The following is a 27,447-nucleotide window of genomic DNA, read 5'->3' as shown; positions in this document are numbered from 1 at the left end:
GATCATGTAATAAGTGTAAAATTAAAGCATCAATGAAAACGCTGTCTTTGTTGACAAAATTGTATTTAAATACAAATAGGCACTAAAATGTCTCATTATACAAATCAAAAGAAAAGTTCAGTTTCACTTACAGGTAATCACAAAACAAAAGCCTAAGTTTGAGTCTGGGGTCCCTGAAGGATTTCAACTGCAGAAGTGTGTGTGAAAGCAATGCAGCACATACACACACACTAACACTAAATGCAGATGTTTTGGTCAGTGTGCCATCACTGGACCATTCGCAAACAGGGAACGAAACAGCTCCGACCTGAAAACAAACAGAACACAATAAGTTGAATACATTACTGTATTTCCCAACTCAAAAGGCCAAATTTAGTGTTCTGCTGAAAGCAACTGAGTCAGTATTTGCAGTGTTGGCCCTTCTTTTTCAGGACCTCTGCAATTCGACTGGGCATGCTTTCAATCAACTTCTGGGCCAAATCCTGACTTATAGCAACCCATTCTTTCATAATCACTTCTTGGAGTTTGTCAGAATTAGTGGGTTTTTGTTTGTCCACCCGCCTCTTGAGGATTGACCACAAGTTCTCAATGGGATTAAGATCTGGGGACTTTCCAGGCCATGGACCCAAAATTTCAACATTCTGGTCCCCGAGCCACTTAGTTATCACTTTTGCCTTATGGCACGGTGCTCCATCGTGCTGGAAAATGCATTGTTCTTCACCAAACTGTTGTTGGAAGAAGTTGCTGTTGGAGGGTGTTTTGGTACAATTCTTTATTCATGGCTGTGTTTTTGGGCAGAATTGTGAGTGAGCCCACTCCCTTGGATGAGAAGCAACCCCACACATGAATGGTGTCAGGATGCTTTACTATTGGCATGACACAGGACTGATGGTAACGCTCACCTTTTCTTCTCCCGACAAGCCTTTTTCCAGATGCCCCAAACAATCGGAAAGGGGGTTCATCGGAGAATATGACTTTGCCCCAGTCCTCATCAGTCCATTCACTATACTTTCTGCACAAGATCAATCTGTCCCTGATGTTTTTTTTGGAGAGAAGTGGCTTCTTTGCTGCCCTTCTTGACACCAGGCCATCTTCCAAAAGTCTTGGCCTCACTGTGCGTGCACATGCGCTCACACCTGCCTTCTGCTATTCCTGAGCAAGCTCTGCACTGGTGGCACTCCCATCCCGCAGCTGAATCCTCTTTAGGAGACGATCCTGGCGCTTGCTGGACTTTCTTGGATGCCCTGAAGCCTACTTTACAAGAATTGAACCTCTTTCCTTGAAGTTCTTGATGATCCTATAAATTGTTGATTTAGGTGCAATCTTAGTAGCCACAATATCCTTGCCTGTGAAGCCATTTTTATGCAACACAATGATGGCTGCACGCGTTTCTTTGCAGGTCACCATGGTTAACAATGGAAGAACAATGATTTCAAGCATCACCTTCCTTTTAACATGTCAAGTCTGCCATTCTAACCCAATCAGCCTGACATAATGATCTCCAGCCTTGTGCTCGTCAACATTCTCACCTGAGTTAACAAGACGATTACTGAAATGATCTCAGCAGGTCCTTTAATGACAGCAATGAAATGCAGTGGAAAGGTTTTTTTGTGATTAAGTTAATTTTCATGGCAAAGAAGGACTATGCAATTCATCTGATCACTCTTCATAACATTCTGGAGTATATGCAAATTGCTATTATAAAAACTTAAGCAGCAACTTTTCCAATTTCCAATATTTATGTAATTCTCAAAACTTTTGGCCACGACTGTACATACATACATCTATACATACATACATATATACATACATACATATATACAAACATACATATATACATACATACACATATATAAATACACACATATATATATATACATATATATATATATACACATATATATACATATATATACACACATATATACATATATATATATATACACATATATATATATATATATATACACATATATATATATATATATATATATATATATACACACATATATACACATATATACATATATATATTAGGGGTGTAACGGTTCACAAAATTCACGGTTCGGTTCGATACGATACACTGGTGTCACGGTTCGGTTCGGTATGGTTCGGTACGTTTTAGATAATAAAATTGGCAGATAAATTTCCTTGATTTTTAAAAAATGTTTTATTTATTAAAACTAACAAAGTATGTTTTTTTTTTTTTACATTGAACAATGATGGAGCTATTCTTTACCCATCTTCTATGGTGTTTTCTTAGCAGCATACTGTATAAAACAAAAACAGCTCCTTATAAAAAAAAATGAAAATGTTATATTAGTTATGAACAAATACAAAGATGTAACTTTTTATATGGAACTCTATAACTCTTTATATTGAGTGTGTTTTTACTCAATTGGTTCTCTATAGGGCTTATGTTTTTTGGAACAAAGCAGGAATTACGGTCTGTCTGAAATGGGCTCTTGAAGGAATATTGTAACGGGGCTCAATTACATTAAGCATGTTCTTAAAACCTACGTTTTCCACTACAGAGTAAGGCGCTCGCTCACTCAGTACGCGGTGAAGGCTCGTTGCAAAATGGCTAATGCGTTTAACAGACCAGAAATAGAAGATCCTCCAATAACCAACAGGTCTGGTGTTTGGGTGCACTTTGGATTCCCTGTAAGCTATAATGGTGATGATAGAATGAATGGTAAATAGTAAGGTCTCATATCCGCGGCTATGACGTAAATGTAGCCTACCAATCGCCGTGGTGATGTCTTTTGCCCTGTTTGAATCCGTTGGAAATGTCTGTCTAAATGCTGCGGGGATAGTTTGTTGTGTGTATGTTTCTCCTTTTTTTCGTCTTTTCCCAGATACTGACACACTAAGGTGATGTCAGCGTAAATGAGTTGACATGTTTCAAGTATTCCCGCTGGTGTTTTTTTTTTTTTTTGTATTCCCGCTGGTGTACCCTAGATGCGACATATCGTTGTTGTTTTTTATCCACCACTCTCTTGCCATCACCATTATAGCTTACATGGAATCCAAAGTGCACCCAAACACCAGACCTGTTGGTTATTGGAGGATCTTCTATTTCTGGTCTATTAAATGCATTGGCCATTTTGCAACGAGCCTTCAGCGTGTATTACTGAGTGAGCGAGCGCCTGACTGAGTAGCCTAACATATAACATATAAGTTGGTGTTTTTTTCTTCTTCGGGGGTGTTACGTCGTTTGGGTTATTGGGCTACCTTGTTGAACGTATATCATTATATTTCACATTTTTTTTTAATCTTCCAAATATAATTAATTAGTCCAACGAACCGTTCAGTCCATAATGCGTACCGAACCGAAAGCCTCGTACCGAACGGTTCAATATGAATACGCGTATCGTTACACCCCTAATATATATATATACACATGTATATATATATATATACGTATATATATATATATATATGTATATATAAATATATACACATCAACTGCTTTCAGCCTTAATAAGGATAAATATATCCTGAGCACCAAATCAGCATATTAGCATTTTAAATTGTAATATTTCATATTACTTGTTTTTACTTTATATTTTACAAAATAGAAATAGAAATAAATAGAAATAAATATGCCAATTGAGGATTAAAAGCAGAAATGCTAAGATTACACTTTTATAAAGTAATTGCATTAATTTTACTTGTGTATTATTTGAGCTGTAAATTTGTTCATCATGTTTATGGCTGTCTTAGGCACTCCATGGTACCAAAAAATTGGAAAATAACCTGGTATAAAACAAGAGAAAATAATTTATATTAAAGTGACACAAGGAACTCCACAATCTCCCTTTAAACCATCTGTAACTAAAGGCCACAAATCCTAATAGATGGCCCTATTTAATGCACGGAGGACAAAAGCACACATGCACGGTCCCGAGATTGAGGTGCTAATGTCCCAGAGGGGCAGGGCTGAGGCCAGGCTAACAGGCCCAACCTTAATCTGAAATTCACAGCCAGCATTCAGGATTAAGGCATACTGCCGCCGTCACACAACACATACATTCTGATCCAAACAGAACCTGGAGAAGCAGAGGAGTAAAGGAGAGATGCACCCATCTCTACTGATGAGGTTTACCCAGGACCCAGATTCCCCGGCTCTCACCATCACCCCATCAGGGGCAAATGCACTGTGATTATCTCTTAAGCCCCAGCAGAATTTGTATGCTGCATGTCTGCTTGCTTGACCTTATGCAAAAGAGAGAGTGTGCACCCCATCCTACAACGTCGGCATTAACATTCATGGGGCCAGTGGTGCGTGTCGGGACTATGGAGCCAGAGTTGAGATATGGCAGAGTGGCTGTGTAAGCAGGCCGAGGGAATGTGTTTGTGTGTATAAGTGTATATTGCTGCATGAGGAAAAGGTCGCCTATAATTCCTCATCGGCAAAGGTCACCGGTCACTCTCTGATACCATCTGCATACATCATTATTACTGTAGTTCACCGATTGTTATGTAAATAAAACCATCCAGAAATCCAGAAAGCACATGCGTTACTATGTGTGTGTGGCTGGCAAAGGTCAGGCTTCAGTTTGTGTCATCTATGCCTCTGATAACAGTCCCAGTGTTATCAGTATGTTAACTGTTCAGAATCAGACAATGATCATGATACACACCACACACCCTTTGCTGTGCAAAATCATTGGACTTGAACTAATTTTCTTTGTTTTGGCTTTGCTGTATCTGCAAATTGTTAATTATTTCACCAAAATAAAAGGGAAAAAATTATTTCCTTCTGAAGCATCAGTGAGCATTTGAACTTTTTGTAATAGTTGCATGTACGTTCCTCAGTTGTCCTCAGTGTGAAAAGATGGATCTCAAAAACAAAGTCATTGTTGGAAAGGGAAACCAAAGAATTTGTGGGACCTGAAGGATTTTTTCTGAAGAACAGCAAGTAGTTTACCTGTTCAGGACAAACAAGGGACTCGTGAACAATATCATAAAACAAAACAAACCCAGCTGTTGATCATCCAGGTAACAGCACAATATTAGGAATCAAACGAATGTACCGTATTTTCCGGACTATAAGTCGCACTTTTTTTCATAGTTTGGCTGGTCCTGCGACTTATAGTCAGGTGCGACTCATTTATCAAAATTAATTTGACATGAACTGAGAGAAATGAACCAAGAGAAATCATTGGAGCGCCCTCTCGTGGCTGTAGACGGTAATGTTTTCTCTTGGTTCTAAATAAATGCGACTTATAGTTCAGTGCGACTTATATATGTTTTTTTCCTCATCATGACGTATTTTTGGACTGATGCGACTTATAATCAGGTGCGACTTATAGTCCGAAAAATACGGTAAACTTTTGAACAGGGTCATTTTTATAAATTCAACTTATGGACTCTATGTTAACATCTTTTTTGTGACAATTTATTCATGTCAGTACTAAAAAAGAATAACATGCCTTCTGTACGTTCCCTCTTATTTTGCTAAAAAAAAAAAATGTGCAGATATTGCAAAGTGTACGTACAATTTTGTCCACATCTGTATGCACGACAAGGCAAATGGAGATTTTGTGTGTTGTCTCCCGGTCTGCTTAAAGATGAGTATTATAGGTCAGCGCTATTCATTTCTGTCGACTTCTTGAGTGCTTCATGTTTTCATCCTCTGCGTGCTCAAGTAGCACAGAACCCTTAAAAATAATCACTGAGAGAAAACAATAAGACTATAGAGAGAAGATCAGTGGATTTAATGGTTTTGATTTACAGATAGGTTTTCCGTGTTTTATTAAAGGAAAAGTTTATCATTTATCATTCCAAATCTGTATGATTGTATTCCAAGGAAAACAAAAGTAGCTATTTAGCAGAATGTTGAAGCTCTTATTCATATAAAGTCAATATTTACTGCTACAGCAATTTGATAGCTTTGAGTGAGAAACAGAACAATATTTAAGAAAGGACTATGATTATGATATCCAGTTGTTTTTAGGAATATCTGATAGGTAGTGCCATTATGTACGATGTGCTTCTACATCTGCACCTTTACATACAATAATGTGATACCATGTTACAGTGACAGAATATCACTTATTAATGTACACCAACCTGCTGAATGTGTCATATTCATGCACAACATGGTATTCAAAGGCACTTTAAATAAATACCAAAGTTATACTGTGTAACAACCAAAAAACAAGTTTAGATATTACCATTATCTAATCAAATATGCACTAATTTCCCTAAATTTCCGGAACAGAAACCTGAAAATTGGATAAAGCCAGGTTCAAAATTCTTGCTTCATTTTGGCGGCATATTAGAGTTCAACGTTATTAGAGGGGTTGTTGGATATCCATTTGTGTGCGTTTTAAACCTGTTTATCAGATATATCAGAACATACAGTGAACTGTTAGCATTAAAATGTAAAATACATATCAGGTGAACAATACATTAACAACACTCTGTAAAAACCTCCAGAGGATAGAATAAAACTGGAAGGTTTAGTGTAAACGTGCTACTGAAGCAGAGATTTTTAGTTCAGTGAATGGACCCATTGGAAAACAAAACAAAAGCAAAGAGAGAAGGGGGATTAAAAGTGAAATCTTTGAAATGTGTGAGTGTTTGTGTATGTGCATAACTCCACAGAGTGTTTGATTAGCGTGTTCTCTGTTTGAGGAGGATTACGGCTGGCTGACAGGACACAGAAACAGACAACTGAACCATTAATTAAACACACACACACACCTACAACTTCCTGCTGGTGTCCCCACGGCACAGTAACACAGTCTGGCATAAAGGCCCGCTCAAATCATATACTGACGACACTTTGACAGTTAAAAGGACAAGTCACTCTTAAAAATGAACGCTGTCATCATTTATTCCAAGCCCACTTTTTTTCTATTTTTCCATGGAACATTTAGCAGAATGTTTACATTAGTGTGTGAACTATGCCTTTAGACAACTTTATATATCTTACGAATGTAAGGGTATGTGTGTGTGTGTGTGTATGATCAGACGTCTGACGTTTCAGCAGAAAGAGAAAATCACACATGAGGAGAACCAAGACGTCACTCACCGGGCTTCATCACTCATACTGCTGTTGTCTAATGGAGCCATGAAATTCATCAGCTTACTGTGAATGTGAAACCTGACAAGAAGATTGACAAGAAGAGTATTTCATATTAAATTGTGACATTTCATTGAGAGCACACACAGACTGACTCAGAACTCATTTAGATTTTTTTTTCTTTAAAATATGTCCGCATATACATCTAAATGTTTTAGATATTTTTGTTTCCATTTTAGTAGAGTAAAAGCCAGTAGTAAAAACTACTTATAAAAAAAAAAAAAAGCATTTAGTTTGAGTTAACTATGAAGAATTGCAATACTTGTGCTGTAGCATTAAAAACATTGCTGTTGATAAGAGTGTATTTTGCAAACTGTCACTCACATTTTTGAACATAGACTTTATAGTGCACGTTCCAAACTTAAATTTTTATAATTCATGAATGAAAACATTTTGTAACATGATATTGATGTACCATTTACATGGTAATGCAATGTCTGATTTTAAAATGGGTTTTAAAGGATGAATTTTGAGATTTTAAGTTTTCAGTTTATAAATAATTTCTAAAATGTGACAAACAAAGAAATCTTTTTTTAACAAAGGTCAGAACTCCTGTAATAATGTAGATTTTTGAGGGTGCACTCTTGTCATAAATTAATCTATTGCTTTTCCTACATCATTTTTAACACAAAACATTGGTAAAATATAAATTTGGGAGTCTTAGATCTTTCCAACGATATATAGTTTGTCAAGATTAGATTAGATTTCATTGTACTATAGTAAAGTAAATGTAGGTGTCCTGTATACGGGACGGGGTGACAGTTAAAGGGTTAAAGAAAATGCCTGTTTTTCATTAATGACAATCATCCTGTCTGGACAAATTAATAAAAAAATAAAAAAAAAACACTTACCTGATCTTCCTGCCTTTGCTAGCTTTGGTGTCCACCTTCTTCTTGATTTTACTACGTAGTTTCTGGATGGCAAGCCACTGCCTGTAAGAGCAGAGGTTGAGTTATCATGGTAAAACGAACATGTGTATATACACACACACACTCACTTTCCCATGGCCACTTGATCATTGGGGTCTGTCGCACTTGTTTTTCGCTCAATAAGCTCTCGAAGTAGCTGTGAAAAAACCATAGTGAGAGCCCTGACATCACATCAGTCTACTATCTTTTTTATAACTACTCAGCGTTGTGGTTGACAAAGTAACCACGTAATAATTAATCCTGCTTGTTTTCTTACCTGGTGGTAAAAGTCATCGTCATCGAAAATCTCCTCATCCAGATCTTTAAGGTGCACATTAGCCTTCAGCGCCAGTTCAGCTGCCTGAAACCACGGAGAGTGAGCTCAGTGATGCTTCTAGTATTACTTGAAAAAGTAGATTTACAGTTAAATCAACAGATATATAACCTACTGAAATGGCTGGGTTGATTAGCACTTAATAATGCTAATAACACTATAGCTAATATGTGACCCTGGAGCACAAAACCAGTCTTAAGTCGCTGGGGTATATTTAAGCAATAGGCAAAAACAAAAACATTGTATGGGTAAAAAATTATTAATTTTTCTTTTATCCCAAAAATCATTAGGGTATTAAGTAAAAGATCATGTTCCATGAAGATATTTAGTAAATTTCCAACTGTAAATATATCAAAACTTTTTTACTTTTTGGATTAGTGATATGCATTGACGATTTTTTTTTTTCAGTATTTTTATTTTTTTGCACCCTCAGTTTCCAGATTTTCAAATAGTTGTATCTCGGCTAAATCCTGTCTGATCCTAATAAACCATACATCAATGGAAAGCTTATTTATTAATGTGATGTATAAATCTTGAGACTGGTTCTCTGGTCAAGGGTATGGTTATATGGTTTTCTTACAACTACAGAGAAGTAGATGAATGTAAATAGAATTGTGCATTGATAAAAGCAGAGCGGTGTCTAACCTCTCCCTCTGTGACGCTGCTGTCTATTTCAGGTGTGATGGGCTCCAGCTTCCCCAGAACTCTGTATTCAGACCTGTGTGTCTGTGTACGTCTCACCAGCCTCTCTTTGTCCATTAAAACCTGCTCCACTTGTGTAAGGATATTCCTATCAAATGCTCCGAAACCCTGTTTGATGGGAAACACAGAGACAGCAAACGAGTGAAGATATACGCATTGTCCTACTGTGTGACATCTGTATATATATATAATATAATATATAATATAAAGTATTAGGTGACCTGACACCAACTGGGACTTTTTCTCATTCTAAATCCATAGACATTCATTTCAAGTCTGACACCCCTTTGCAGCAATAACAGCTTCAAGTCTTCTGGGAAAACTTTCCACGATTTTGGAGTATTTCTTTTCTTTTCTTTTTTTATTACCTTTTTGCTCTTGCCCGTTGTGAGTCGCGTCTTGTCGTACCATTTCTGCAAGGTTGCATCACGGTAAGGTAGAAATGCAGCGAATCGCTTGGCCATAAAGTTGGGATACTCTGCCATTTCCAGTTTTCTTTTGGGGGGTCCGCTTCGCACTGCTTCCTGTTCTTCCTCTTGACCATCATCACCAATTTCTATATCGTCCTCACTGTTAATCTCTTCATCATCTTTAGCACTGCTGCATGTGAAACAAGAAATATAAATAAGGAAATTGTACACGGACACAACTGTCATGTAGGAAGCAACCCAAAATATTGATTGATAATTCACAATTTCCATTTGTGGGAAATAGAAAAATAATTTTTGGAATGATGGTTAATTAAAGGTACAATTTGTAAGATATTTGAAGTAAAATATCCAAAAATCACTAGGCTAGTGTTATATATATTGTCCAGCTGATTACTAACAATATCTCTAATGTTTTCAACCACTTGTAAATCATGAGAAAATTCCCCATTCTAAACAGTGACACGGGGCAGTGCAGTCGCCTGTCAATGACGTTAGTTACCCTTTGGTACTGCCTTTACTGACGTAGAAATCACATGACAACAGTGTCGTGGACAAATGCGGAGCTTGCTTCAAGCAGTTCCTTATTTACTTCTTGGACATTTTATGGTGGATTATGTTACTTATTTATGGAACATAATTACTGTTTACCGTTTGCAGCTGTTTCTGTCAACAAGGACAGCTCCCGTAAACTTAAGTGTACGGGCCAACCAAACGACCAAAGAAGAGTTTGGGACAAGAGGAGAGAAAGAGCGAGGATCAATAACGGTGTTGCATTTTCTAGATGGAGAGAGCTTCACGACAAACTTCAACTAGAAATAGATGCCGATCTCGCTTGTGTTTTACTCGACAGGCGAGTTGTTTTGATTCGTATCTTTACAGAAAACGTATGCTATTATAACAATCAACAGGATTAGTATTATGGGGCATACCCGCCAAACGCGAGGCATCGCGTCTATAGACCGGTGCGAGGACGTGTCTGATCCATAGTCTGATCGCGTCTTTGCATTGACTTTGTATGTAATCTACTCGCGCAAATCATTGAACTCGCGTTTGCTATGTATGCCTAATTATTGTGTTTGAATGTACACAAGTGTATATATTTGTTGAACAAGTGGTAATCGTTTTAATATCATCTGACTTATCAGTAATCAATTAATTGGATAATTAACTGTCAAACTGTATTTGCTGTATTGTTAGGTAGAAGACAACAAATCCCATCATTCCACGCGCCGCCTTAGCGTCATCAAACCACGCGATTGTTATTGTTTTGGTAGTGCTCCCTCTAGTGGCAGGTCCTACAACCTGTACCTTTAACATCACAAGATGTTCAACAATGTATTCAGCATGGTTACATATTTGAAGATTACCGTGGTATTTTAGACTTCTGTTAAAAAAAATGGAGCCTTTTAAGGGGTGGTTCACACAAAAAAAAAGAAACTTCTGTCAACATTTTATTAATAAATAATACCAATAATGTGGTACCTGCCGGTGCCCCAGGTCTTTCCCTGAGAGATGGCTCTGGTTTCAGGGTTTTGGTAGAGCAGCAGATCTTGGAGGTCCAGCAGAGACCTTTGGAGAGCCTTTAGGGCTTTATGACCTACCACACACAGATATGAGCTTATCATACAGCGCATGTCCACCACAACATCAATTCAGCACCCATCTGTAAATGCAGGGTCATTACAGCTAACCTCTGATCTTAGTCACTCCTGCACTACACTAGTTACAAACATTAAAACGCATGGAGAAATGAACTCTTCAGCTCAAGGCACACAAGCCATCAAACAAGAAACTGATTCCACGGCACAGAAAACAAGCTTCAGGTGAAGTATGTCATTTTGAATTTAAACGCTAGAATTCAGCCATTTATAGTTTAGGAGAAGTATGCTATCAGACTTAAGATTATATGTACTTTTTAGCTTTTGTAGTTTAGGGTACTGTACCAGTGACAGCTCCGTACCTTTTTTTTCTGAGAGTGCAGAGACTTAAATGGTCATCTATTTGGACAGTAAACAACCACCCAAAACTTAGTAAAAGTCATGTGTCATGCAATCGTATCTTTACAGCTAATCAAAAGTACACATGCACCTCTCTGTCCCTCCAAAGCAACGCGCTATTCAGAATTCAGCAGGACAGCCCCACATCAATCATTCCCTGGCTAAAGGACCAGTGCAATGAATAAGCAAATTAGGAGCAGGCAGTCTCTCTAAGCAAACAGACCTGCTTGAGAGAAAAAAGGTGCACAAATGTATGACTTGCTCAGAGCCAGAAGAATCCTGATATTAAAACTACAGGTGATGCAGGGGCTGTTCGTTGACAGCACAGATGATGAAAGAGATGAAAATTAAACTGCATGCTCATATGAATCCTCGCTGACTGTGGACTCAAAAGTAGACACCTGATGGGTGAATTAAAAACAAGTTTATGCCTTTTCCCCATGTCTGTTTTGAGGCATCTTTAGGAGAACACTGGCATACACACTATCATTCAAAAGTTTAGGGTCGGTAAGATTTTTTTATTTTTTTCTTAAGTCTTCTATGTAAACAGTGGCTGCACCTATTTTATCAAAAATACAGTATCAACATTATTATTGTGAAATATTATTACAATTTATAAATGTAACTGTTTTCTGTTGTAACAAGTAAAATACTGTGATTTTTCCTGTGAATTCTCAGCAGCCATTACTCAAGTCTTCTGTGTCTTCAGAAATATTCTAATATGCTCATTTTCATATCGTCTTATTAATTTTGTGGAAACTGATATTCATTTGTGGATAAAGAACAGCATTTATTTGAAATATATTCATATACAAAAAAAACTTATGTTTTACTATCATTTCTGATGCATCTTCATTTGATGCATGGCATTTAATGCATCTTTTAATGCAATATTTAAAAATATTGGACTGACGCCAAACTTTAATAGTCATTAATTGACTTTATTGATCACAATTTTGTTTCTTCCAAAACTCTGAGCAACAACATGGTCAGAAGTAGGAAACAAAGTATTAATAATTGCACGTGACTTTGGAACATGACATTCATACAGATAACAAACATCAAAACAGGAAATAAAAAGTTGTAGCTAAAAGCTGACCCATGTTCTGTGAAATTCTCACATATTCATATGTGCAATTACCAAGGTTCAGTTAGTATTAGTGGAAAAGGAGAAAAACATTACTCTTTTTAACTTACTGTTAAATGTTGGGTAAAATAGGGTAAATTCACCTACTAGTTTTTAAAGCTTCAGCATATTCAGCCCCTCCCCTGCTCTTGAACTCTGGGAAGGTCTGTGGCGGTGGAAGCTGATTGGCCATCACAAGAGCTTTCTGCATTTTGATTCGCCTTTCAAGCATCAGATCCCAAAGAGCTGTGGAGATTTGAGTGTTGATTAATTTTTTTTTGGTAGTTTCTATTTTTCATTTAATATATTACTATAAATGTATTCCAGTTATTTATTCAGTTATTTATTATAGAGCACATACAGGTGCTGGTCATATAATTAGAATATCATCAAAAAGTTGATTTATTTCACTAATTCCATTCAAAAAGTGAAAATTGTATATTATATTCATTCATTACACACAGACTGATATATTTCAAATGTTTATTTCTTTTAATTCCGTATCTCAGAAAATTAGAATATTACTTAAGACCAATACAAAGAAAGGATTTTTAGAAATCTTGTCAAGCTGAAAAGTATGAACATGAAAAGTATGAGCATGTACAGCACTCAATACTTAGTTGGGGCTCCTTTTGCCTGAATTAGTGCAGCAATGCAGCGTGGCATTGAGTCGATCAGTCTGTGGCACTGTTCAGGTGTTATGAGAGCCTAGGTTGCTCTGATAGTTGCCTTGAGCTCTTCTGCATTCTTGGGTCTGGCATATCGCATCTTCCTCTTCATAATACCCCATGGAAAATCTTTCATCTTAAGGTCAGGCGAGTGTGCTGGCCAATTAAGAACAGGGATACCATGGTCCTTAAACCAGGTACTGGTAACTTTGGCACTGTGTGCAGGTGCCAAGTCCTGTTGGAAAATGAAATCTGCATCTCCATAAAGTTGGTCAGTAGCAGGAAGCATGAAGTGCTCTAAAACTTCCCGGTTTACGGCTGTGTTGACCTTGGACCTCTGAGAACACAGTGGACCAACACCAGCAGATGACATGGCACCCCAAACCATCACTGACTGTGGAAACTTTACACTGGACCTCAAGCAACGTGGATTGTGTGCCTCTCCTCTCTTCCTCCAGACTCTGGGACCCTGATTTCCAAAGGAAATGCAAAATTTACTTTCATCAGAGAACATAACTTTGGACCACTCATCAGCAGTCCAGTCCTTTTAGTTTTGAGATGATTTTGACACTGTCTGTTGTTCAAAAGTGGCTTGACACAAGGAATGCGACAGCTGAAACCCATGTCTTGCATATGTCCGTGCGTAGTGCTTCTTGAAGCACTGACTCCAGCTGCAGTCCACTCTTTGTGAATCTCCCCCACATTTTTGAATGGGTTTTGTTTCACAATCCTCTCCAGGGTGCGGTTATCCCTATTGCTTGTACCCTTTTTTTCTGCCACATCCTTTCCTTCCCTTCACCTCTCTATTAATGTGCTTGGACACAGAGCTCTGTGAACAGCCATCCTCTTTTGCAATGACCTTTTGTGTCTTGCCCTCCTTGTGCGGGTGTCAATGGTCGTCTTTTGGACAACTGTCAAGACTGTAGTCTTCCCCATGATTGTGTAGCCTACAGAACTAGACTGAGAGACCATTTAAAGGCCTTTGCAGATGTTTTGAGTTAATAAGTTGATTGGAGTGTGGCACCAGGTGTCTTCAATATTGAACCTTTTCACAATATTCTAATTTTCTGAGATACTGAATTTGGGATTGTCCTTAGTTGTCAGTTATAATCATCAAAATTAAAAATAAACATTTGAAACATATCAGTCTGCGTGTAATGAATGAATATAATATACAATTTTCACTTTTTTGAATGGAATTAGTGAAGTAAATCAACTTATTGATGATATTCTAATTATATGACCAGCACCTGTATGTGAATGTGTGCAAACACCCATACCAAGCTGATTTTTCACTGCTTTCCCTTTTTCAACCTCTTCATCAACTTTCTCTTTAGAGAAGGTCCTTAGGGCTGTTTCCTCCTCTTCATCTTCCTCAGAGCCTTCCTCACTCTCTCCTTCATTGGCAGCTGATTCCTCTTCTTCACTATCTCCCAGATGATCCATTCCCTCTGTGAGTTTCATAAGGTCTGTGAACTTCATTTTAGAGACTAAGCTGGACATCTGTGAGTCATCATCTCCACTGAGATCCTCCTCAACATCTTGTTCTTTTTCAACCTCCTCCTCCTCATCATCATCATCTTCATCCTCCTCATCATCACCTTTGATGCACTCCATGTACTTGTCCAGCAGTCCATTTTCATCATCATCATCATCATCATCATCATCTGAAAATGTTCATATAGATGTTAGTTCATTCATCAATCCCAGCTCTTATTGCAGATAGCTATAAGCAAGATACTAGTTGATTATTCAAAAAGTATACAAAATGTACAGTTTTCAAAGCATTACCCTTTTTGTTCAATCGGTTCATCATTGTTTTTAAACAATCAGACACTTTCACCTCACCTGATCCATCCAACTCTTTCTGTAGATCTTTTCTGGATGTTGCCTTGCCACGATATCGGTGATCGCCGTCAGCAAGAATTGCAGCAGAGCGCTTCCGCAGATGGCCAGGTAAAAGTTCATCGTCATCATCACCACCACCTTCGTCAAACTTTTCTATAACTTTAGCTTTCGTCTCTGCAGTTCACAAAAATGACTTGTTGTTTAGTTATGCCAAGTACACATGGGCATTTACAGTTATACAGTCACAAATCATATCAACAGTCAATGATTCATATGTTATACATGAAACCAGCATGCATAATAAAGATTTTGACCATATCACCAGACAATAACAATGTCTATACCCTAAACTATGACTTTCAAAGTTGTAACAATACTGTAATTATCAACAGGCCTTGCTCTAATTAATACATAATATTATTCTTGTACATATTGTGGTAGTATTATAATGGTACAGTGACAGTAGCATATACTGAATAACTACCATATTCATATACTGTACCATAGTATATACATCATACTTCAAAGAATAACTACGGTGGCCGAGAGAGCTCAATGCGCTGCAATTTAAGAAAACACCAGCAAATAAAATAAAATATCTTCGTCAATTTGACAACACAAGGGCTGCAAATCCTCACAACACATGCTGCTGCAAACGCGCTGCAAAATCCCTCAACACATGCATATAACGAAACGCCCTGCAAATTCATCACAACACATGCAAATAACGGAACGCGCTGCAAAATCTCACAACACATGCATATAACCAAACGCGCTGCAAATCCTTCACAACACATGCAAATTAAGAAACACTGCAAATCCTGCTGCAAATAGCACTGACCACAATGGAAATTGTTCAAGGAGACCCCAAAAAATGTCGGAACCCGGCTGGGATTTGCTTATCGTGCAGTGGCTACTGGTCAGTGGAGTTGTTGGTGAACTGATGGCTAACTTTACTATCCTCAGCTGAATATAATTTCAAGGTTAATGAAAATAAATTTGCAATGCTTCATTAATTGTTTCTTAATGTGCATGTGCTGTGAGGATTTGCAATGTTTCGTTATATGCATGTGTTGTGAAGGATTTGCAGTAGTGATGGCCGATTCGTGAACGAATCGTTCAATTTAACCGGCACTTCTTAGTAGGGCTGCAACGATTCGTCGACGTTGTCGACAAAAATCGATAATAGAAATAGTCGACAATGAATTTCACTGTCGAAGTTGTCGCCAGACATGTTTTTTTCCGACCGAGTGAGGCATCTCTCTTCATTACAATCTCTGCCGAGAGTCGCACATGCGCATTAGCTTCTCTGCTGAGCGATAACATACAGAAATGGCGGCATCCAACGAAGCAGCTGCTCGTACCAAAACATCTAAAGTTTGGGAGCATTTTAACCTAGATACGGCGAATAAAAAGATTACCTGCATGGTTTGCAAAGCAGTCCTTGCGTATCACGGCAGCACCTCGTGATGCATGAACATTTAAAGAGAAAGCACATCGGACAGTTGAATGAAACCGGAGTTTGACTCGCCTCGGTCAGATTTAAATAACATGGAAGCCAATACGTTTTGTTTTGGATGTACATTGTACATTTGTGACCCTGGATCACAAAACCAGTCTTATGTGTAATTTTTTTAAAATTGAGATTTATACATCATCTGAAAGCTGAATACATAATCTTTCCATTGATATATTGTTTGTTATGATAGGATAATATCTGCTCCCAGAAGAGCGCAAGTCTCACACGAGTGACATGTGGATATGCTGACTTTCCTTAATATGAATAAACTGAACGACATAGCCTGAGCCTCATGTTGATTTTAAACTTGGTCTGTCCACCATGACAGGTTTGTGTCCAGGTAGTATCACACAGTCCATGTTTACAACTTAAATTCAGACGACTCTGAAAGCTTATTTTAAAACCGTTAGATTTCATAATGTTGAGACGAGTTGTAAAGTTCTTTTGCAACAGATTGACCACTGAATGTATCTCACAAAATGCACTTAATATTTTTGTTTACTGTTTTATTGCTGCTAATGTGCCTGCCCCTGGTTTACAGGAAGAAAATTTTTACTTGATTTTAATTTATTTTTTCTTATAAAACAAATGTGCCTGTCCTTTATAAAAATGATAGAGTTTCTTTATTTATGCATTTATGTCTATACTGACCGAGCGCTGTGCCTAATTGGTTTTAGACAAGGCATTTTTATTTACTTTTAGTATGAATTGGCCTATCAGCAGCAAAGTTCAATAAAATATGCATTTTTCATTGAAGTACCCCCTTCTTGTGTTTACTATCATTTTCCACAGAATTAAAGCAATCTCATGCTAAATTTTAGAAAAAATTTATAATTATTCGATTAGTCGACTAATCGTTTCAATAGTCGGTGACTAGTCGACTATTAAAATAGTCGTTAGTTGCAGCCCTACTTCTTAGTGAACCGGTTGAACCAGTTCACCAAATCGAACTGAATCGTTTGAAACGGTTCACGTCTCCAATAAGCATTAATCCACAAATCGCTTAAGATGTTAACTTTTTTAACGTGACTGACACTCCCTCTGAGTCAGAATAAACCAATATCCCGGAGTAATTAATTTACTCAAACAGTACACTGACTGAACTGCTGTGTAGACCGAACTGAAGATGAACACCGAGCCGAGCCAGATGACGAACGAACACGCCCTCTGCTGGAGCAGTTCTCGTTCTCGAGTCAAGAACCGGTTGCATCGGTTTTCAGATCACCAGTACACTGAACTGAGAATCGTTTCTGTCGGACGCGTCCGATTTGAGAACCGATGAGCTGATTCTCGTTCGAGTCAAGAACCGGTAGCATCGGTTTTTGGATCACCAGTACACTGAACGAAAACCATTTCTTTCGGACGCGTCCGATTTGAGAACCGATGAACTGATGCTACTGCGCATGCGTGTAAAGTATTTCGGAAAGTGTGATAAAAGATCTATATACATTTTTATTATTATTATTTTTTTTTTTTTTTTTTTAAGATGAATGTTTCTAATCTGTATATTGTAGATTATGAATAGGCCAGAGGGGGTTTCAGGGAAGTTGGACAATAATTAAGAACTCTAAAGACTATGTTTAATAGGAATAAGGGATGATTTATGAAATATGTGTACTGTATTTATAGTTAATGATGACACATTCACAAATTGAGTTAGTAGTAAACAGAACATGAACACGAGTAGAGCCGCTGATTATACTGAACTGCAGCACATGCCGGTTAGAGTGATTCTCGTTCTTGAGTCAAGAACCGGTTGCATCGGTTTTCGGATCATCAGTACACTGAACCAAAACCGTTTCTTTCGGACGTGTCCGTTTTGAGAACAGAGGAGCTGATGATACTGCGCATGTGTGATTCAGCGTGAAGCCGACTGACTCACAGCGCGTCTGAACCGAACTGATTCTTTTGGTATTTGATTCTGAACTGATTCTGTGCTAATGTTATGAGCGCGGGTAAACCAAGGGCTAGAATGAAGGGGCAATCTGGCGAAACGTAAGTTCATTTAATAACAAATACATCGCAATGGTTTATGTATAGTGGTTTCTGCGCTGATGACACCTAATTTATTTACTTTATATCTTCAAGACTTAAATCCTCATATGCACATTATTGCTGTTACTGTATTTGGGTGCGTTGTTGCAAAACTTAATTGTAAACTTTTCATGATTATGAGGTTTTTAACTAACTAAAGTTATGATTACTGACTTTATATATTTGAATGTTTGATAGACGTGACGCCATTACGTCATCGCCAATGACGTCATTACGTCGAGCGTAAAAGAACAGGTGAACCGGTTTTTTCAACCGGTTTATTGAATCGAACCGTCCGAAAGAACCGGTTCGCGGAAAAGAATCGAACTTCCCATCACTAATTTGCAGCGCGTTTTGTTATATGCATGTGTTGTGAAGGATTTGCAGCGTTTCTTAATTTGCATGTGTTGTGAAGGATTTGCAGCGTTTCGTTATTTGCATGTGTTGTGAGGATTTGCAGCGTTTCGTTATTTGCATGTGTTGTGAGGATTTGCAGCGTGTTTCGTTATATGCATGTGTTGTGATGATTTGCAACACTTGTGTTGTCAAACTAATGAAGATGTTTTCTTCATTTGCTGGTGTTTTTTTCAGTTTGCATGTGTTTCCTTAAGTTGCAGCGTGTTGAGCTCTCTCGGCCACCGTAAATAACGCGGTACTAACACAAGCACACAAAATACACATATACCATTGGTAAATATATGGTACACCGAGGTTAATAAAAGAACTTGCATCCTTATTGTTATTATGACAGTCATGTGTGTAAGTAACTTATATTAAATGCCATGACACATGAGTCACTGGTCTTAATAAAAGTGAAGTAAAGCTGCTTCTCAGAAGTCAGACATGCAGTCACAGCGTGCTTACACTGGAGGAGTAGATTTTCTATTATAACGCTAAAACGCTTTACACTTCGCATTGTTTTAAAGGTAAAATACCTTCCTCTTGGTCGTCCTCGGGATCTACGAAGTTTGGTAAAGGATTTAACAAATCCTCGAGCTGCTGTGATATGGACGCTGCCATGTCTGCCCCACGCTTTTACTCTCCCGTGACATCACCAGAGCGCGCCGGGGAGGCGTGACGTGTGTAGAAATGCAATGCTCAGTACACAGTTCGATTGTCTTTTCTCATCGAATATCTTTAACAGTGGTGAAGGTTAAGTGTATTAAACCGCACAATTTGTATAGTTTAGCTAAATTTAGCAAATGGAGAAGAGAAGCAAGATACATTTTTCATAGTTGATGTTCTTTTTATCACCTTTATGAACAAAGACTACAGTAGGAAACACTATTTATAAAAACAAATAAATAAATAAAAACCATGAGCCTAAAGGAAACGTGTTTTAAGGTTAGATGATACATATAAACATATAAAAAGGGTGCAGTTTTTATGTTGTCCGTTTGTACTCCGCATAGTTGTTTCATTTTACTTTGAAATGTAGGCTACAATATTCTGACACACTGGCGTTTATAAAGTAATTACTAGAGAAATTATGTTTTTTAGCATCATTGTTGTTTTAATATTACATTTAGTAGCAAGGAGGACCTCCTAACACTGACATTTATCAACTCCTCAAAAGGGCTCGCTAAGAATGTCTCAAAATGTCTCCCTGTGTTTTTTTTTTTTCAGACTCCCTGCTATAGGTGTTTTTTTATGTTTCAGTTTTATTGCAGATTATAAAATTCCACATTGTAGGATTATCACATAACCCTTATTCAGAGACTAATGCACATGAGCCAAGTTCAGTGGAGTTGTTTTCAAAAACCAAATGCAGTTTAGGTATTTGTGCTTCTATTGTCAACATATGTATTTATGGGTTTGTTTACTGTAATCTTTGTGTAAACACAATATCACACAAACTAGTACAGTGAATCACAAATCAAATATAAATTGAATTCATACAAAATTTTGGTTTCTTGACTGAAGAATAAGTCTGTGTCAGTATCAAGAGGGATTTTTAAATCATCGTTGATATTTAAAACCCCTGAAGAAAATATACGTAAACAACTGTCTCTGTCCACTGACCATGAAATCATTTTTTTCAAATAAAGTGTTCGTCTGAACACTTTTAAGTTTCCCTTTTAAAGGCAAACGGTCTGAGATTTTGCTAATGGAAATGTCACTCCACCACATGGAGAGCAGAGAAAGACTTTGGTGTGAGATTTCAGAAGTGTCATTATGGCAAAGCCTTGAAAGGCAAAGAGATCTGAGTCTTCAGATTATGATACACATATATGAATAGACACACCAGGTGTTGTAAATATAAACATTCTGTTTCAATTCTCAAACCCTCGTTGTCTATAGCACAGCTATATGGTCTGCCGACCCATATTTGACATTACACTTTCAAAATACACAAATGCTTCTTAAATAGATAAATACATTAAATAAATAGGTAAACAAATGAACAAATAAATAGACAATTATGTCAATAAATTAACTCAATAGAAATATTGCTTCTATAAAATCACACATGAACAGTTCATATCCATATCTTTGTGTCCTGATTAGTCTGTTGTTTGCTACCAAACTGTGCCCTCGTTCATCTCTGAGGACAGCTGATTGCTGTATCCATTGCCACTGAGAGAGTTCAGGCATGTGAAGGGTGGAGTGGAGTCACACATGTTAGTGGAGATAATGTGGATGGAGGCAGGTGCGCTGGGCTCTGGGCTGGGTGAGTCCCCTGGGTGATGTGATATCATCTCACTGTAGCATTGTGTCTTATTGGAGGGATGGTGTGCTCCGTGATGGTGCTCCATGCTCCCTAGAGGGGTTCCAGCTGGCCTAGAGGAAGGCATGAATCCAAGATCACCTGGAGTCGGGGCTTGGGAGGATGGCGGACCTTGAGGGAAGTAGTCGTAGTTTGACCCCGGGCCATAGTATTCACCTTGATAGTCTGTAAAATAAAATGAGAGTGGTCATGAAATGTATTCAAGACTTCCTATTACACTTCCACACATAGGTAAAATGCAGTATCTCCCCATTTGTCAAAATAAATCACTTCAGTGTTGATGTAACTGATAGTAGTTAACTGTTGATGTAATTGACTGTGTAGGGCTGTACGGGTGAAAACTAATCATTGAACATCAGTACAGGACTGCTCAATATTTTTATGTATTTTCATATTTAAAACATACATTTGTTTTGTATTTTGTTCCACACGTAAGCTTGCTTACTTATTTTTGTCTTTTGTAAACATGGAAACATTAATATAGCCTTAAATCTGAACAGTTTCTTTTATATATGTATTTTGTGCAACACATAGCCTACTTGTATGCATTTAAATACATACTTGCAAACATATACATTTCCATGTTTTGCAAAAAAAAAAGTGCATAACACGTATTAAAATGTATAAAATAATTATTAAGATTTAAGGCTGATCATATATATCTATTGTGGTTATATGTAATTAAAATAAGAATGATAGCCTATATTTAGTATAGTATTTAGTTGTGATGCATTTTTTTTTTCTGATTAATATTCATGATGAACTGACCGCCATAAAAAGAGAAAAGGCCGTTGGCCATGAGCTCTCCAGGTTCCAGGCGATCTCCCAGGGCTCTCATTCTCCTTGGACCGCGGAAGAACACGTGTCTCCTGGCGCCCAGCGCGCTCAGCTGCTTCATGCGCCTCTCTTTAGAGCGCCGATTCTGAAACCACACCTGCACAGCAGAAAATACACGAGATAGGACATTCATTTATAGTTTAATAATCGCAAAAAGATTATTTAGAGCAAACCTAAACCTAAGAACTGAGCAACGGTTGTAGATGTTTTTTTAATTATTTATTTTGTTTTATTTTTTACACATTTAACTCAAGGCGGCTATTTAGCCTATTGCCCAAATCACGTATTCTTGCCACTGTGCCACATAATTCTCTCCATGTAGGCTACTTAAAATCCCATTCGTTGTGACCACGGGTGTTTCTGCCGAAAGACAAACCAGCAGTAGGCCTATGCTATTATTATGTCATTGGGTCTTTTTGTAAATATTTCAGACAATTTCAGTGCACATATTTGTATCGAGCCTATTATCCAATCAAGTCCAATACACAATTATACACAATGCAGTTATTAATTAATGTAGGCTACTTGTTTCAGGTTGTTCCAAAAAAAAAAAAAAAAAAGATGTTCATAGCGTACGCCTTTAGTAAATACTGGCATTAAACGAATAGTTTCGACTCAGAAATCTGATTGGATGAGTCGTGGAAATAGCCATTCACACGTGACCACACATAAGATGCATTCTGTGCGCCAAGTTGCATGGAAAACGTAAAAAGACGTACAGTTTAAAGTAACACACTTGAAGAGGAAGATTATATTCTACATATTAGGCTACTTATATTTAAGCTTCTGTTTATTAAAGTGGGTGCTTTTTATAATAGCCTATTTCTCTGGCCGTGGTTTAATAAAAACGATTGGAAACTTAAGGTCGCACGTCAAATGTTTTATCATGCGCTTACGTCTAAATTAACTGGTTTTATTCAAATACCACATATGTCTAAATGATCGGTTACAAAGACAACATCAAGTAAAATAGCCTAAATAAGCAATTATTTGACAATGACGCGAAGCGCCGGTGACTCACTTTATAGGCTTCTTTAATATATTTTCCCATGTTTTCATACTTGCCTGAATGACTCTCATATTGAGGCCTGTCTCGTGCGCCAGCTGCTCTCGTATGTGTCTGGTAGGTTTAGGGGTCGCGATGAAGGCCGCTTTCAGAGTCTCCAGCTGCTTGGCTTTGATCGTAGTGCGCGGCCCGCGACGCTTGCCACCCAAACTCTGCTCGTCGTTTTCGTTGTTGCAGACCTCCTTGTCCGACATGTGTCCGGTCTCAGAGTCTTTATAATCGTCCCGTGGGTCTTGAGATTCTGGAGATAAGCTCGGGTCACTGCACATAGTAACTATAAACAGCACAGATGTAAAACGTTTAGTCATGCCACTATCATAATATCAAACTATTCTTTCAACATGTGCAACACATTCGAAGACAACGTGATATTACAATAACAATATTGTCTAGCATTTATTAAAACTGCACAGAATCAGCAGACCACGTGAAAAAAAATCGTGCAAGTTTAGCTATAATAGACAATGCCCAAATGACTTACTAGACGCAAGGTTTGTGTATTTTCCGATGCTGTTATTTATGTAATCCTCCTTGCAGACAAATTGATGTTCATCTAGAATGTACAGTTCTTCGCCGGTGGAAAGCTGTTTATTGCACACGATGCAGGTGAAACAGTTCAAGTGAAAGACTTTGCTCCGCGCTTTCCGCACTAGATCACTGGGCGAGATTCCCTGCGCGCAGCCTCCGCATTTAGTGCCATAACGTCTGCAGAGAATAACAGAGACATGAAGTCAAATAGGCAAATTAGAACATGTAGTCAAAAATCACAAACAAACAGACAAGTAATTGTAATAGACCAGTTTTTGAAAAAGTCTCTGAGGGAAGATTCTTGCACTGCAGCTGTTTCATTCATTATGTCTTTTCATGATAAGTAGGTTTTTATTTTATTTTATTTTAGATTTATTTTATTTCATAAATGTATTTTATTTTCAAAAGGTATTATTGAATTCCAAATGTCACAACAAGTTTATTATATGCATAAATAGTTGTGCACTTTAATTTACAGTTTAAAAAAGATGCCATAAAAATACAGTGAGCTACTGAAATATTTATGCTGTATATAGACCACTGCAAAATGTATACACATGGGTACAACGGAATACCTAATTATGGTTATTAGTTTATCAAATTGGCCTCTCTAACAGGTAAATAATAAAGACAGAGCAGCACAATAATTGTCTAGAGAAAAGGTAACACGCGACACTTAAATATTGCAAGAAACATTAACAACAAAACATGCAATGTAAGACATTCCGAGGTACAAAGCTGATAACACAAATAAGAGTAATCTGTTTAAAATAAAGATCCAAACAAATGTAATGATTCGTGCAGGGAATTCTGAGAACGACATTTTAACCATAAATTATAGAGGACTCTTTATTAATCACTTGAACAATATTTTGCTGTATATTGAAATGTTAAATATAAAAAAAAATACTATTTGTCATTTGCAAAATAGTTCATACTTTTACATCTGAAACATTTTATAAACATGTTGTATAGACAAATTACACATAGTTATTTATATTATTATCATTTATTTGTATTATTTAAACAAATAACATACTTTGTAGCCTACTGTTCAAAATTCTTACTTTTTATACTAGCATGCTTTTTTCGACCACAAAGATTCATGAACTACTACAGAATTATTCTCTTTAATTTTTTCAGCATAGACTTGCTGATATGTTCGACATTGCTTTGACAGGATGTATTAAGAGAATATCCTCTTCCAAACGTCACAAGCGACAATATACATTGTTTTGTCTCTGCGCGTGCATGTGAATGCAGTTCATTGAAACGCTTATCAAATGCGTGCTCACTAGATGTCTGTGGCTTTCCTCTCGAGCTCATTCATTATTAAAATCCACTTATCGCCTCTTTGCTCGAGCTTTTGCAAACAAACGCGTGTGCTTCGCAAGATTGAGAGGCAGGGCACACATCCGTCAGGTGCTGCTGTACATCTCATCCTCTGCCTGACTGACACTCATACCTTGTAAACAAAGAGAAGTGTTTGAGTCTGTCCCGTAACAAGTTAGTATTCGGGAGGTTGTAAATGTAATGCGCACCATATCGAATTTTATTTTATTTTAATGCGTATTTATATGCTGTTTTTTATGTATGATATAGGCTAGGGTTTACATACAAAGCTTTTTTTCCTTTTTAATATAGCCTATATATATATATATATATATATATATATATATATATAATTTATTTTTTAATGAGAAAAAACAAATAGCCTACAGAATGATCATTAGCCGTATTCCAAGATCCGAAATGTAGGCTACTTTGATGCTTTCTTCGATTCAAATGCTCACCTGAAAAAGTCATTTTTGCAGTATAGTCGTCCTTCTCTTGAAAAGCATTTATCAGTTAAATTGCATTTACACTCACAACATTGCACGCATTTAGCGTGCCAGGCTCTATCCAAGACGCTGAGCAGAAATCTGTCCAGAATAGGCCTCTCGCATCCCGCACAGTGGACCATATTTTGTGACTCCAGTCACTAGGTTTTGCTTGTCCTTGGTGAGAGGCAAAAAAATCTGCTTGACTTGTGCCAAAAGTTAGAGAACACTACGTGGTCCTTGATCCAAGTAAAAAAAAAGTCATCAAAAAGGCATGCATTTAATATAATACAGCATCCCAAGATTTGCCTAAAGATACAGCACAGAAACGGACAAGTGTCAGCTCCTCTTTAGACGATTAAACATAGGTTGATGCTTTATCATTAAGATGAATCAGAACTTTAGCTGAAGTATTAGTTAAATCTCACATGGGATGAATGGTTACTTAATCTCTGTTTAAATCGATCCAGCGCGCGGAATCTTCAGTGCTAAATCAAAGCATGCCACATAATATCCCTGATCATTTGCGTGTAATTTTCAGTTGCATCTCGCTCTGCTTCAGTCGCTGGCCTGGGATTGGATCCTGCTGAGAGACCTTATTCCCTGCGATGTGACGTCATGTTGGAACAGAACCAATCAGATCACAGTAATTTAGGTGAAAACACTTTCCCCTTGAATGTCTGCGGTCTACAGTCCATTTGGGAGCAACATATTAATGACATATTATTATCAAAACAAACCTGAATTTTAATGTAGTGGAGGAAAACGTGTAAACGTAGGCTATTTTACTTTATTGATAAAATATGATATAATAATAATAATAATAATAATAATAATAAAGGTTATTTGTTAGATGTTTTTATATTTAATACAAAATAATAATAAAATAATTCATTAATAATAATAAATAAACCATGCTTATAAATTGCTGTTATATTGTTAGGCAAAATGATTCTATCAGATATAGGCCTTTTTATATATCATATGCTATTAAACATTTTATACAACTCTGCAATTTCGTTTTGTCAGCTACTTCCAGTGCTAAATTCTATATGTAATTAATCGAGGCTGTTTGATATATTTTAGTTAAACGGGTGTGTGAGTTCATCCATAGTGATCCAGAAACTATGCACAATAAAAAAATAAAAAAATCACACGACTTGGACAGCCATGTGGGAAAAGAGGGACACGGCAGTTTCCAACTCAGATTAATGTTCCTCTGCGATTGTTCTTCAGTACGGGTGAGAGGCCAAGGATCACTAATGATTATAATAGAAAGTCTCCGGCTGCTGGGAGATATTATCAGAGGAGCTGCTGCGAGAGATAGCCTACAACAGACAGTGAACGAGCTTCATGCATGGATGCTATAGATATCATTAGCCGTGGGATCTGATCCTCAACAAAGCAATAAGAAAACGAGTTCTTACGACTTAGGGATAGGGTTACCTGTTTTATCAAATCATATGTGCGTGGTTTACGAAATAGCTAATCTAACAGAAAAAGTTTAAAAAAACATATTCATTCATGAACTTCTAAATCTGTCAGAACACTACCTTCCATAAAAATAAAGGTTCCAAATCGGGCTTGCTCTTTTCTAATGTTCTTGGAAAACCGGAAATGTCTTGGTGCTGTAAATGGATGATATGCTATTTAGAAAAATAGCATCAGTTTAGTGTTTCTTTGACTTGTAATTTTGTAAATCGTTTGTGCTGAATATATATATATATATATATGTGTGTGTGTGTGTGTAAAAAATAAACGGTAAAAAACCGGAAGCTGTGGTTGCCAGAATTATACCGTCAAGT

General features: G+C 37.3%; 2 protein-coding genes across 2 annotated transcripts; both read right to left on the bottom strand.

The window, feature by feature from the left end:
• Positions 1-255: 255 nt before the first annotated feature.
• LOC132130101 (protein AATF-like) lies at positions 256-19,689 on the bottom strand. The gene is made up of 12 exons (XM_059541757.1): positions 19,599-19,689; positions 15,111-15,284; positions 14,543-14,929; positions 12,703-12,840; positions 10,954-11,068; positions 9,409-9,640; positions 8,984-9,148; positions 8,282-8,365; positions 8,094-8,161; positions 7,948-8,028; positions 7,046-7,117; positions 256-307 (listed from the first exon to the last, which is right to left on the bottom strand). The coding sequence occupies exons 1-12, from the start codon at positions 19,681-19,683 to the stop codon at positions 256-258; spliced, it is 1,653 nt and encodes a 550-aa protein (XP_059397740.1). The 5' UTR covers positions 19,684-19,689.
• Positions 19,690-20,705: 1,016 nt separating this feature from the next.
• Positions 20,706-26,126, bottom strand: LOC132129487 (LIM/homeobox protein Lhx1-like). Its single transcript, XM_059541113.1, has 5 exons — positions 25,616-26,126; positions 23,776-23,999; positions 23,294-23,568; positions 22,160-22,325; positions 20,706-21,556 (listed from the first exon to the last, which is right to left on the bottom strand). The coding sequence occupies exons 1-5, from the start codon at positions 25,783-25,785 to the stop codon at positions 21,183-21,185; spliced, it is 1,209 nt and encodes a 402-aa protein (XP_059397096.1). The 5' UTR covers positions 25,786-26,126; the 3' UTR covers positions 20,706-21,182.
• Between the last annotated feature and the right edge of the window lie 1,321 nt (positions 26,127-27,447).

The sequence above is a fragment of the Carassius carassius genome, chromosome 4 (assembly GCF_963082965.1).
Source record: "Carassius carassius chromosome 4, fCarCar2.1, whole genome shotgun sequence".
Taxonomy (NCBI): Eukaryota; Metazoa; Chordata; class Actinopteri; order Cypriniformes; family Cyprinidae; genus Carassius; species Carassius carassius.
This window is presented reverse-complemented; position numbering and strand designations above follow the sequence as displayed.

Coding starts and splice junctions, on each gene's coding strand:
- LOC132130101 (XM_059541757.1), bottom strand. CDS start 19,683: ATGGCAGCGTCCATATCACAGCAGCTCGAGGATTTGTTAAATCCTTTA. Junction 8,366..8,983: donor GCAGCGTCACAGAGGGAGAG/GTTAGACACCGC, acceptor CCGTGGTTTCAG/GCAGCTGAACTGGCGCTGAA. Junction 7,118..7,947: donor AGCAAAGGCAGGAAGATCAG/GTAAGTGTTTTT, acceptor TCTTCTTGTCAG/GTTTCACATTCACAGTAAGC.
- LOC132129487 (XM_059541113.1), bottom strand. CDS start 25,785: ATGGTCCACTGTGCGGGATGCGAGAGGCCTATTCTGGACAGATTTCTG. Junction 22,326..23,293: donor TCAATATGAGAGTCATTCAG/GCAAGTATGAAA, acceptor TCTGCTGTGCAG/GTGTGGTTTCAGAATCGGCG. Junction 21,557..22,159: donor CCTTTTCTCTTTTTATGGCG/GTCAGTTCATCA, acceptor TTTATTTTACAG/ACTATCAAGGTGAATACTAT.